This window comes from Silene latifolia, chromosome 9, assembly GCF_048544455.1.
Source record: "Silene latifolia isolate original U9 population chromosome 9, ASM4854445v1, whole genome shotgun sequence".
NCBI classification, from domain to species: Eukaryota; Viridiplantae; Streptophyta; class Magnoliopsida; order Caryophyllales; family Caryophyllaceae; genus Silene; species Silene latifolia.
In genome coordinates this window covers 123,029,003-123,040,016 of record NC_133534.1, presented here as the reverse complement: position 1 = coordinate 123,040,016, position 11,014 = coordinate 123,029,003, and the positions used below count along the sequence as shown (strand labels likewise).

Here is an 11,014-nt window from a genome sequence, read left to right as displayed (position 1 = left end):
ACGAGGAACTGAAGAAGAAATTCTTACTGAGGCACATGCTACTCCTTATTCTGTACATCCTGGAGGGGATAAGTTATACAAGGACCTCAAGAAGACATTTTGGTGGCCTAATATGAAGAAGGAAGTTGTTGAGTTCGTGTCTCGATGTTTGACATGCCAGAAAGTGAAGGGTGAACACAAGAGACCACAGGGGAAAGTTCAGCCGCTAGATGTGCCAGAGTGGAAGTGGGAGAGTATATCCATGGACTTCATCGTCGGGTTGCCTCGGACTCAAAGAGGTAACAACATGATTTGGGTGATCGTCGACAGGTTGACCAAGTCAGCTCACTTTATTCCCATGAAGGATACTTGGAGTAAGGCTAAGTTGGCTAAGGCTTATGTCCAGTACGTGGTAAAGTTGCTTGGTGTGCCTAAGGATATCGTCTCCGACAGAGATTCCAGGTTCCTATCCAAGTTCTGGCAGGAATTGCAGTCATTGATGGGTACTCAACTGAAGATGAGCACCGCTTTTCATCCTGCTACTGACGGTTAGACAAAGAGGACTATTCAGACCCTCGAGGATATGTTGAGAGCTTGTGTTCTAGAGTTTGGCGGATCTTGGGAGGACAGACTGGGGTTGATCGAGTTTTCTTACAATAACAGTTATCACGCTAGCATTGGGATGGCACCCTTCGAGGCACTCTATTGTAGGAAATGCAGGAGTCCTGTGTGTTGGGATGATCATTCTGACGCTGTCGTTTTGGGGCCAGAGATGATTCAGGAGATGGTTGAACAGGTACAGATTATTAGGCAAAAGATGAGAGCTTCCCGGACGTGACGAAAGAGCTATGCTGACACTAGGAGAAGTGACATTTCTTTCGAGGTGGGAGAGAAGGTACTACTCAAAGTATCGCCGATGAAGGGAGTTATGAGGTTCGGGAAGCGAGGGAAGCTGAGTCAGAAATTCATCGGACCTTATGAGATTTTGGACAGAGTTGGAGAGGTGGCATACCGTTTAGCTTTGCCACCAGCGTTAGCCAGAGTTCACAATGCCTTTCATGTTTCCCAGTTGCGGAGGTACTTGAGCGATCCATCACATGTGTTGAGTCCTGAGGTGATCGAGGTGGATGAGCAGTTGTCCTATCTGGAGACAACTAAGGAGATTTTGGACAGGAAAGTGAGGAAGACCAGGAATTTAGAGACAGCTTTGGTGAAAGTCTTGTGGACTAACCACAATGTTGATGAAGCTACATGGGAGACTGAGGCTTCCATGAGGGAAAGCTATCCACACCTGTTTGCATAAGGTAAGTTCCGGGACGTAACTTTCTTTTTAGGAGGGTAGAATGTAACATTTTGTTTTATGGGCCTAAGTTCATGAGTTCTTATACTAGAAAATCTGTTTTGGTACCCACGGTGATGCTTGGAGGTTTGATAGATGAGCGAACTTCGGGGCGAAGTTCATTTTTAAGGGGGGAAGACTGTAATACTCCGTATTTTATATTACTATTTGAGTCGAGTTAATTGTTTAGTCGTATTGATATCGTAAGATCGAGTTATTCGTAAACTTGTTGAGACGGGTTTAACTGAACGAAGTCTAGTCCTTTTACCAACCACGCTGACCCATGACACTTACCCATTTACCCAGGCACGTTTACCCATGACCCATTTACCATCTAACCTAATTTTAACCTAATTTTACCCTAACACTACAAAACTCTACTCCCTCACCCGCCTCCCTCATTTCAGCGGCACAAATCTCAACCTTCACGCAAATAGAGAGAGAGAGAGAGTGAGTGTGGGTATTGACGGCGCAGCAAGGAAGAGTATAGGGTGGTTGTCGACGCTGTGAGGCGGCCTTGGTGGTGGTTTACGTGGTGGTTTAGGTAAGCAGTCACCTTTTCTTTTCTTTTTTTTTTAGTTTGTCGGGTTGTGGTTGTTGTCACCGTGTGTCGCAGGAAGGTGATAAGGGTGGTTGGTGTCGGGGAATTGGTATTGGGTGGTTTGAGTCGCCCCTAGTGGTGGCGGTTAGGTAGGTTTTAGGCGGTGGAAATGGCGGCAGGAGGCATTGTCAACAGAGACAATCAAACGGGTTTAAACAGGGGTTTTCAGGCGGGTTTTGGTGATTAGGATTGGGGTGGCGCCACCGTGGACTCGGGGGAGGTTGAAACGGCGGCGCCACGGCGTCTGTGTGCTTGGTTTGACGGCGAGCAGAGTGGTGGTGGTAGCATAGGAGGATGTTGACGACGGTGGTGGCTATAGGGTTGCAAAGGGGGGCTGTTGGTGGCGGCAACCCCTGCTAGGCGGTGTGTCGTGTCGTTGGCGACCCTGTTCGACTTCGACTCAGCCGGCGATGATCGACCAGGTTGGGGTCGGTTGTTGGTGGTTGGGTTGAATTGGGGAACACGCCTGGTGGTTGTCGTGGTGGTTCAGGCGGCGCGTGAGGGGTTTGGGCGAGTGTGAAGTCACGGGTTGTGGGAGTCGGGTTGTTAGGATTGTAAAATGTTTGTTTCGGTTTTCTTAATCGTATAATTCGTTTAATCTTTTATTTATCGTATTAGTTATTTAATTTAATTTCCGAGTTATTTAAATAGTTAGAGACGGGATTTTAGTCGGGTTGGTTAAAAGGGAAAACTACTATATCGGGGAAGTTTCCATTTAAGGAAACTTTCCATTTTAAGATGTTTCTATTTTTAGTAACTTTCTATTTTGGGAACGGGAATAGTTTAAGTAATTGTTTATCATTTATTTATCTTTCAGAGGGCGAATTTGTTGTGGAATATTACTGAGCACCCGACTATTTGACTCAAAAGATCGAGGTAGGGGAATACACTGATTGAGTTCTTACGATTATAAAGAGTTGGCATGTTCGGTGATTATATGACATATCTGTTTATCTTATTTATCTCGTTGAGCATCATTGTTTCATACGTCTCATACATTTCATATGCATCGGAGTTGGAGTTGGAGGAGATGAGATTATTGTGATTAAGGCCCAGGGCGGGTTCTGCAGACTTGCCCTGTGACCTCGCCTAGAGCGGTATATCGACGACGGTCGATTGATATAGTCTGCCGGGGATCGGTATGGCTGGGCGTTCCGGGGATGTGTGTGATGGAGATGGACTTGGAGGAACATATCATTGCATTCTTTATATATATCGTATTACCTACTCAACCTCGCGGTTGACCCTGTGTATTCGTGTATGCCTGTGATGATCCATTTATTAGGGAGCAGATTGACAGGTTGTTAAGACATTGGGAGCTGGCAGGGGAGAGAGCATGGATCACCTGACTTAGAGCTAGCCCACTTTTATTTCTGTTTAGTTATCAGACTTTACTTCCAGTTTAAGACATGTTCCATTTCAGTTGTAAACATTTATAAACTTTTAATTTAAAGTACTGTTTATCTTTCCCTTTGTTATCTACTGCCTCGGGTTTCCGAGATGGTAACACCCTTCTTTATCTGAGGAGTCCTAGTTCAGGCCCTTAAATAAATGGGGGTGTTACAGCAACCAAGGCCATCGCCCTTACCCCGGGAGCGGCTATTGACCGCTGAGAGGGCCCGACTAGACGGCGTCCGACCCAGGGCTTCTTGGGAAGGTGGAGTCCGATAGGTTGAACTGACTTTGGAGCAAGGGCGTTTAGCAGAATTGTTCTCTCCGGAAACTCCGGCACCTCTCTTCCTTCCACTTGTGTTGCCGGCTAACCTCTGTGCCTCACGCAGCTCCTCCATTTCATGGTCTTTAACCTCCTTAAAAGCTGTTACCCTAGATAACACAGCTTCCCTATCCACGTTAATGTCACCGAGGACAAGGGTGGAAGCAACTTCCAATCGCATGAGGTCATTGCTGTCCTTTGTCCCTATGGTACACTCGAATGGCTCTCCACGGTACAACAACATATGAACCATGACGTAAAGACCACATTCATTGTCAGTATACCCTGCTCCCTGCCAGTTGAATTTAATGTTTACAAAAGGAAACCCATCAACTTTCTTCCCTTTGTCGAGCCCTTTGTAGACCATATACTTTCCCATCGCATCAGTCTGGCAAAAGTTAGGCAAGGCGTTTAAAAAGGGAAGACCAATTAACAAAACAATGGAGCTGAAAATTAATCTAGTCACCAGTTTTATAAGTCTTACAGTAATACGCGCAATCCCTCCATATGGTGATTTCAGAAGATCGTCCTCGTAAGAACGATTATCAAGGTACTCGATCTGCTCAGAGAGGAAATTTATGCAAATGCAAGAGTAGTGATCTTGATCGCCGATTAAGCTTACGGACGAAAACCTACAAACATGCACCAAAAGTCTAAGAGTTATAAAACATAATTAGAAGCTTAGAGGTATACATATTGTGCATAATTGGAATTATACATTCTATGGTTAGAGTTATACATTATATGTCTAGAGTTGTACAATATATGCTCAAGGTTTTGATGAGTGACTAACTTCACTCCATAACTCTAGGCATAGAATGTATAACTCTAACCATAGAATGTATAACTCACTGCACATAATGTATAACTGTAAGCATATACTGTATAACTCTAGGCATATGCTTACAGTTGCACATTATGTGCAGTGAGTTATACATTCTATGCCTAGAGTTATGGAGTGAAGTTAGTCACTCATCAAAACTCTAAGCATATACTGTATAACTCTAGGCAAATAATGTATAACTCTAGCCATAGAATGTATAACTCTAGCCATTCTGAAAACTAAAGTTATATAATGTATAACTCTAGCCATAGAATGTATAACTCTAGCCATATAATGTATAACTGTAAGCATATACAGTATAGTGTATAACTCCAGGAATAACTCCAGGTATAACTCTAGGTATAACTCCAGGCATCTAATGTATAACTCCAAAGTATATATTGTATAACTCTAAGCATATACTGTATAACTCTAGGCAAATAATGTATAACTCCAGTATGGAAATGTCTCTATATTGATATCTGAGCTCACCATATCAGAGTCCAGTTGGAATGGACTAGAACACGACTCTTGCCACATGTCCCACGAGGCACAAAAGCCTTCAGAATGATCAACAACCAAGTTTTTTTTCCTGCCTTGCCAAATTGCAATTGCTAGGTCCTATAAAAATGATAGACGGGGGATGGCAGCTTATATCACAAATTACGTACATTTTGTCACAAAATAACTTGCGGAGTTCGAGCACACTTACAGCGTGACCTAGGCCAAAGAAACAGCGCGAACTTGCAACAGCTGCGGTGTTCGCGTGCGTAAGCTGATTGAGTAGTACAGACCAGCAGTCGATGACATTGTCCATAATCTGAGACCCGGGCATCAACGTCTGGAGATCAATACGCGTTATGCAATTTGGGGTGTTATATTTGACCAATTGTTCCCTACAAAGGATTAGCAAAATGAGACACGCAGCAAGTGTTGCTCATGACCTGTTTCACTGTCGTATTGAAATATAGGTAAAACTTATCTTTTACTTACTCTTTATTATGGTCGTGGAATTGATCAAAGACATAATCCATTACATCCTTCCTCACCCTGAATACCGTCCTGAAACGTTCCTTGTTAAATCGCAAAGAATCGTGAGCATACGTCTTTGGTCGGGTTCGGTGCCCCGCAATCCTCAGAACAACCTAGGTTCTCAGGTACAATGTCCATACACGGAAGGGGGACAGTTGAATGCAGTAAGAAATGATGGTGGATCATGTCACATCGCGGCACATAAATAGGGGGGGTGGTGCAACCAGCTCAACCCTAACACCAGCGATTTCAACTACCGCACCTTCTTTGGCCGCACTAATCGTTCGCTCATCAACCCCGGCCAATGCCTCATTCACATTTGTCGTGCTCATGAAAGTTAGAGGGATTTGATTTCCACTCCATTCCGTTGAAGGATCCCCCAGGGTGACCTCCGCACCATCGACAACAACTACGTTTTCACCCCCGTTGTTAGAATGTTGTTCAACATTCTCAATTACATCCTTTAGTACAGTGGCCTGAATGAAAAATAATAAAATTAAACACCATGCTTTTGTATCAAAAAAGTTACATGTATAACTCTAAAAGTGATACAAAGAGGTCACAGAGTTACAGAAATAATGAATTACAGTTATACATAGAAGGGCAAGAGTTATACACATGTGTGGAGTATTACAAATATGCTATAAGAGTTATACATATTTGAGTTAGAGTTATACACATATGGTTAAGAGTTGTACCAAACGGCCATTGCAGTTGTACAGATTGAAAGATAAAGTTATAAAAAGAGGCACTACAGTTACAAGGCCTCATCATAAGTTTCAACAAAGTTATACTTTATCTACTTAGAGTTATACACGACCAATTAAAAAAAACGAATGTATAACAAGTATTTAGCGCAAATTAACAAACTTACCTCGCCACCAGGACCACTCCCGTCCGCTGGAAGTCCACATAAAGCTTCCTTGATTTCAGCAGTAGAAAACATACACTCCATCAATTCTTGTGTATCCATTGGCAATGATGGGACCGTAGATTTTTCCATCTCCTTATCTGACGGTTGATTGTCTGATAATCTTTCAACATTTTCTTTCAATCCCTCCCCATGAACTTGCTCATGCACCTCATCACCTACCCCGAGTCGAATTTCGGCATCCTCTGACCGTCCGTAAGCTTGGTCAATTTGCTCCACGGTGTACTTCGCCTCCAACAACAGCTCTCTGATAGTTTGGACGGGGGTGCACACAACTTGATCCACTAACCCTGGGCTAGCATCTGACAACGGATTAGAAACTACTGTATCACCTCACAGTTCCTCTATAATCTTTGACCATGAAACTGCAACTGATTTTGTTGGAACATCAGCTTTGTCCGACTCTCCACGCGGCTCAACACAAGGGTTACCACCCCTGCCACCCTCATCATTGGCGAGACTAGACATAACTTCACTTATTTGACGCGTAGATGCATCGATTCCGTCATTTTTTTGGGGGACTCACTAACTACCTCTCCAAATGCAGGAGCGTTACTAACAGAAACCTTCACCTTTCGCAACTGCTCGCTGTCAAATGACGTACTTTTGAATCTTTTCACCCTCAAAGAATTCTTGAGAGGCCTGACTAGGATTTAGGCCCGTCGGATCACTAGTTACAGCTTTGATCCTTGCGGTTACATCTGCGTACCATGAATAGAACACAATAGCGTTCCTTTGCATATGTAGATAAAGCTTGTGAGTACGCTGCATTGAAAAAGTAAGTAAGTTAGTTATATTATAATAGATGGGTACGTTCAGCTGAAACAGAATCAATCTGCAGAATATATAATAGTTTGAACTTACATCGACAGCCCTAGCTTTCAATTCCTGGTCATCCTCGACACCTGCTGGTAGTTCGATCTGAATGAATTTCTTCTCAGAAGTTGAGCAGGAGAGAGGGGGTGGGGGGGCTGATAGCAATAGTAGTTTGGGTTCACGAGGGTCGCTGAGGCTGATACTGTCCAAACTCCTAATATAAGAGGGATCTTGAAGGCACCTCGGATACCTTGTCTTAGACAAAGTTAAAGTACCCAATCCCCCTTGAGCCACCTCAAATTTTACCCTATATACAAACGAAGTTTCATCCTAATGCTTAATCAAAAGTAGATCGTGGAGGCACGGCATACCCTTGTAATCATATCGCTCAAAGTAGCTTATCATGAGGAAGGGGATATAGCCACCCAACATCGTTAACCCCTTTTTACAGTCTGTCCCCGCTTTCACTATAATTTCCAAAATATAAGAGCACCAGTCAAAATGCGGAATGGCTTTAGGGTCTTCTACAGCCCTTAAAAGCTTCAAATATATCCCGTTGTTGGGGGTAGGTGCGAGGAATGAAGACATAGAGAACAAAACAAATAGCCGGCAAAAATGATCGTCCGCCTCCTCGTACTCCATAAGTTCCTTGTGACCTTTCCCTAAACATATTGAACTTTTTGATTTCTCCACCCCATAAGCTTGCCGCCATTTTTCCTTCAGCTCCGTATTTTCGGGATCGTTGGACCCCTTCTGCGAACCAGTAGGTACCAACGGGAGACGGTTGGGTCCAAAAGGTATCAAAAAACAGTCATGCACGTCATGCTTAATGATCATAAACTCCTTCTTCCGAGAAGCCCTGAACACATATGACCCATCATAGAAGGACTCCAAGAATAGGCTAACGTGTGCAAGTGGGAAGCTGCTAATCTTAAGCTCCAAAAGGCCACCAAATCCAATTTTCTTAACAGCGGACACCTGATCCTCATTAAGCTTTTCAATGAGAGAGACAAGCCTTTGAGGTCGACACGAAACCATGATTTCATGCACCCTCTTTACCCTTGGCTTGGCCTCAACCATCTGGGGAAAAACACGGACAACACACAAAATTAGACATATTGTAGTTGCAAATAGAGATATTTGCAACAAAGAAATAGACATACTGTGAATTAAAGTTATACAATAAATAGTCAGAGTTATACAAAATATAAGTAAAGTTATACATTCTGATAGTAGAGTTAGTCAGAAAATATCAAGAGTTATACATTCTGACAGCAGAAGTTATTCAAAATGTAATCAGAGTTATACAACAAATGACTGCAGTTATAAAAAAAGTCAAACTTTGAACCTTGGAATCAGGTCCCTTCTCAGTACTTGGTACATCATCCATCTGTAGGTGACAAACAATAGGGATTCCGATTATGTATAACCAAAATTCTGTAAAATTAAATTTCTGTAAAATCCAAAATTCTTTTCACCATTCAAAAGAAGATATAACCAGGAGAGTTATACAGAATAACAGTAGAGTTATACATATAATAACAAAAGTTAGACAATCCGAAACTAAAGTTATATAATGTGTAACTCTAGCCATAGAATGTATAACTCTATTAATAAAATGTATAACTCCAAGTATATACTGTATAACTCTAGGCATATACTGTATAACTCTAGGTATATATTGTATAACTCCAGGTATAAAATGTACAATTCTAGGCATATATTGTATAACTCGAGTTATACATTATGACAGTAGAAGTTATTCAACATGTAATCAGAGTTATACAACAAATGACTGCAGTTATAACAAAAGTCAAACTTTTAACCTTGGAATCAGCTCCCTTGTCAGTACTTGGTACATCATCCATCTGTAGGTGACAAACAATATGGATTCAGATTATGCATATATTTAGTTGAAGTTATACATAATGCTATAAGAGTCATATAAAAAAGAATTTTGAATGGTTTGTCATCTCTTCTTTTCAACCAAAATTCTATAAAATCCAAAATTCTTTTCACCATTCAAAAGAAGAGATATTCAGGAAAGTTAGCTATACAGAATAACAGTAGAGTTATACATATAATAACAAAAGTTAGACATTCTGAAAACTAAAGTTATATAATGTATAATTCTAGCCATAGAATGTATAACTCTAACCATAAAATGTATAACTGTAAGCATATACAGTATAATGTATAACTCCAGGAATAACTCCAGGTATAACTCTAGGTATAACTCCAGGCATCTAATGTATAACTCCAAAGTATATATTGTATAACTTTAGGCATATACTGTATAACTCTAGGTATATATTGTATAACTCCAGGTATAAAATGTATAACTCTAGGCATATCTTGTATAACACTAGGCATAAAAACTAAATAGAAGTAGAGTTATACATATAACAATTAGAGTTTTACATTATGAGAGAAGAGTTGGTCACAGAATCAGAAGAGCTATACATCTAGTAACCAGAGTTATACATCTAGTAACCAGAGTTATACATATTGAGTACTAAAGTTATTCAAAACGTAGAAAGAGTTATACAACGACTGACTGCAAATAAATAAAAGTCAAAACTTTTAACCTGGATATCAAGTCCCTTGTCAATACTTTCTACAACATCCATTTATAGATGACAAACAATTGGGATTAAAATTATGCATATGTTTAATTGAAGTTATACATCATTCTATAAGAGTTATACCAACAAGACGAGATTTTTTTACCTTTGATTCAGATTTCTTGGAAGTTTTCTTGGCATTTTTCTTGGCAAAAACCATTGTTAATTATCAAATGAACTCGTATTTGATCTGCACAACCATAATTAACAATTGAACAAATCAACATCAGGAAACCCATAATTGAAAATTGAAAAATCAAATGAACTCTTTTTATGATAGTTTAACAAAGGCAATAATTAACAAAAAACAAAGTACAAATCACTAAATAAGGAATGGAAAAAATACCTTATAAAACAATGGAGACAGGCGAGTTTGCAGGCGAGTTGGAATTAATTGGTAGTGATGAAAATGGCGTCTGTTGAGTTGGAATTAATTGGTAACGATGAAAATGACGTCTGTTGAGTTGGAATTAATTGGTAGTGATGAAAATGGAGTTATCAGCAATGTCAATAAAGAAAAAGGAAGACGAAAGGACAGAAATAGAGGGAAAAAGACCGCAAGTTGTTTTGAATTATGTGGAAAATGAGGAGGGAAATGATGACAGACTGATGGACATAACAGTATAGCATGCATGGGTTAGTGGGTAAGAGGAGAGAGGTAAATCTAAAATATAAGTTGAGTGGGGTTTTACTGCGCCTTTTCTGTGCAATCTTGGCCATTGGTTTGCTTGATCCAACAGCCCACATTAAGACTTATGGACTTAATATGATATAATGGCCTTAGTTGTTCTCTTCTCTCTCTCTCTCTCTCTCTATATATATATATATATATATATATATATATATATAGGCAAGATCCAGTGAGTCCACCTATATTTTTGACTCCCATGAGTCCATTTATGTATCACACGCTGTACACAAGAATATTACAGTGTGTTTATTATTTAATATTTACATTATAGTCAATACTCAGTGAAATACAAAAGGCTATTTGTTCCTTCTTAAAAGAAACAACATGAATGAAACAAATTAGGGAAAAAAAACGTTGGATTGATACAAGGAAATTTTCCGGAAATTCTTAGTGCCATATTCGTCCGAGTATGTGAATGTTGTCCCTGATGTTAATACTTAATATCAGTAAAGTTATGTCAATAC

The 11,014-nt window shown here is 40.5% G+C and overlaps 1 protein-coding gene and 1 long non-coding RNA gene across 2 annotated transcripts; one reads left to right on the top strand and one right to left on the bottom strand.

Moving 5' to 3' along the window:
* Positions 1–661: 661 nt before the first annotated feature.
* Positions 662–1,282, top strand: LOC141601540 (uncharacterized). Its single transcript, XM_074421833.1, has 2 exons — positions 662–775; positions 1,049–1,282. The coding sequence occupies exons 1-2, from the start codon at positions 662–664 to the stop codon at positions 1,280–1,282; spliced, it is 348 nt and encodes a 115-aa protein (XP_074277934.1).
* A 7,168-nt stretch (positions 1,283–8,450) lies between these two features.
* Positions 8,451–9,865, bottom strand: LOC141598264 (uncharacterized). Its single transcript, XR_012523381.1, has 3 exons — positions 9,824–9,865; positions 9,062–9,103; positions 8,451–8,625 (listed from the first exon to the last, which is right to left on the bottom strand). It is a non-coding gene; the product is annotated as an uncharacterized LOC141598264 (long non-coding RNA).
* Between the last annotated feature and the right edge of the window lie 1,149 nt (positions 9,866–11,014).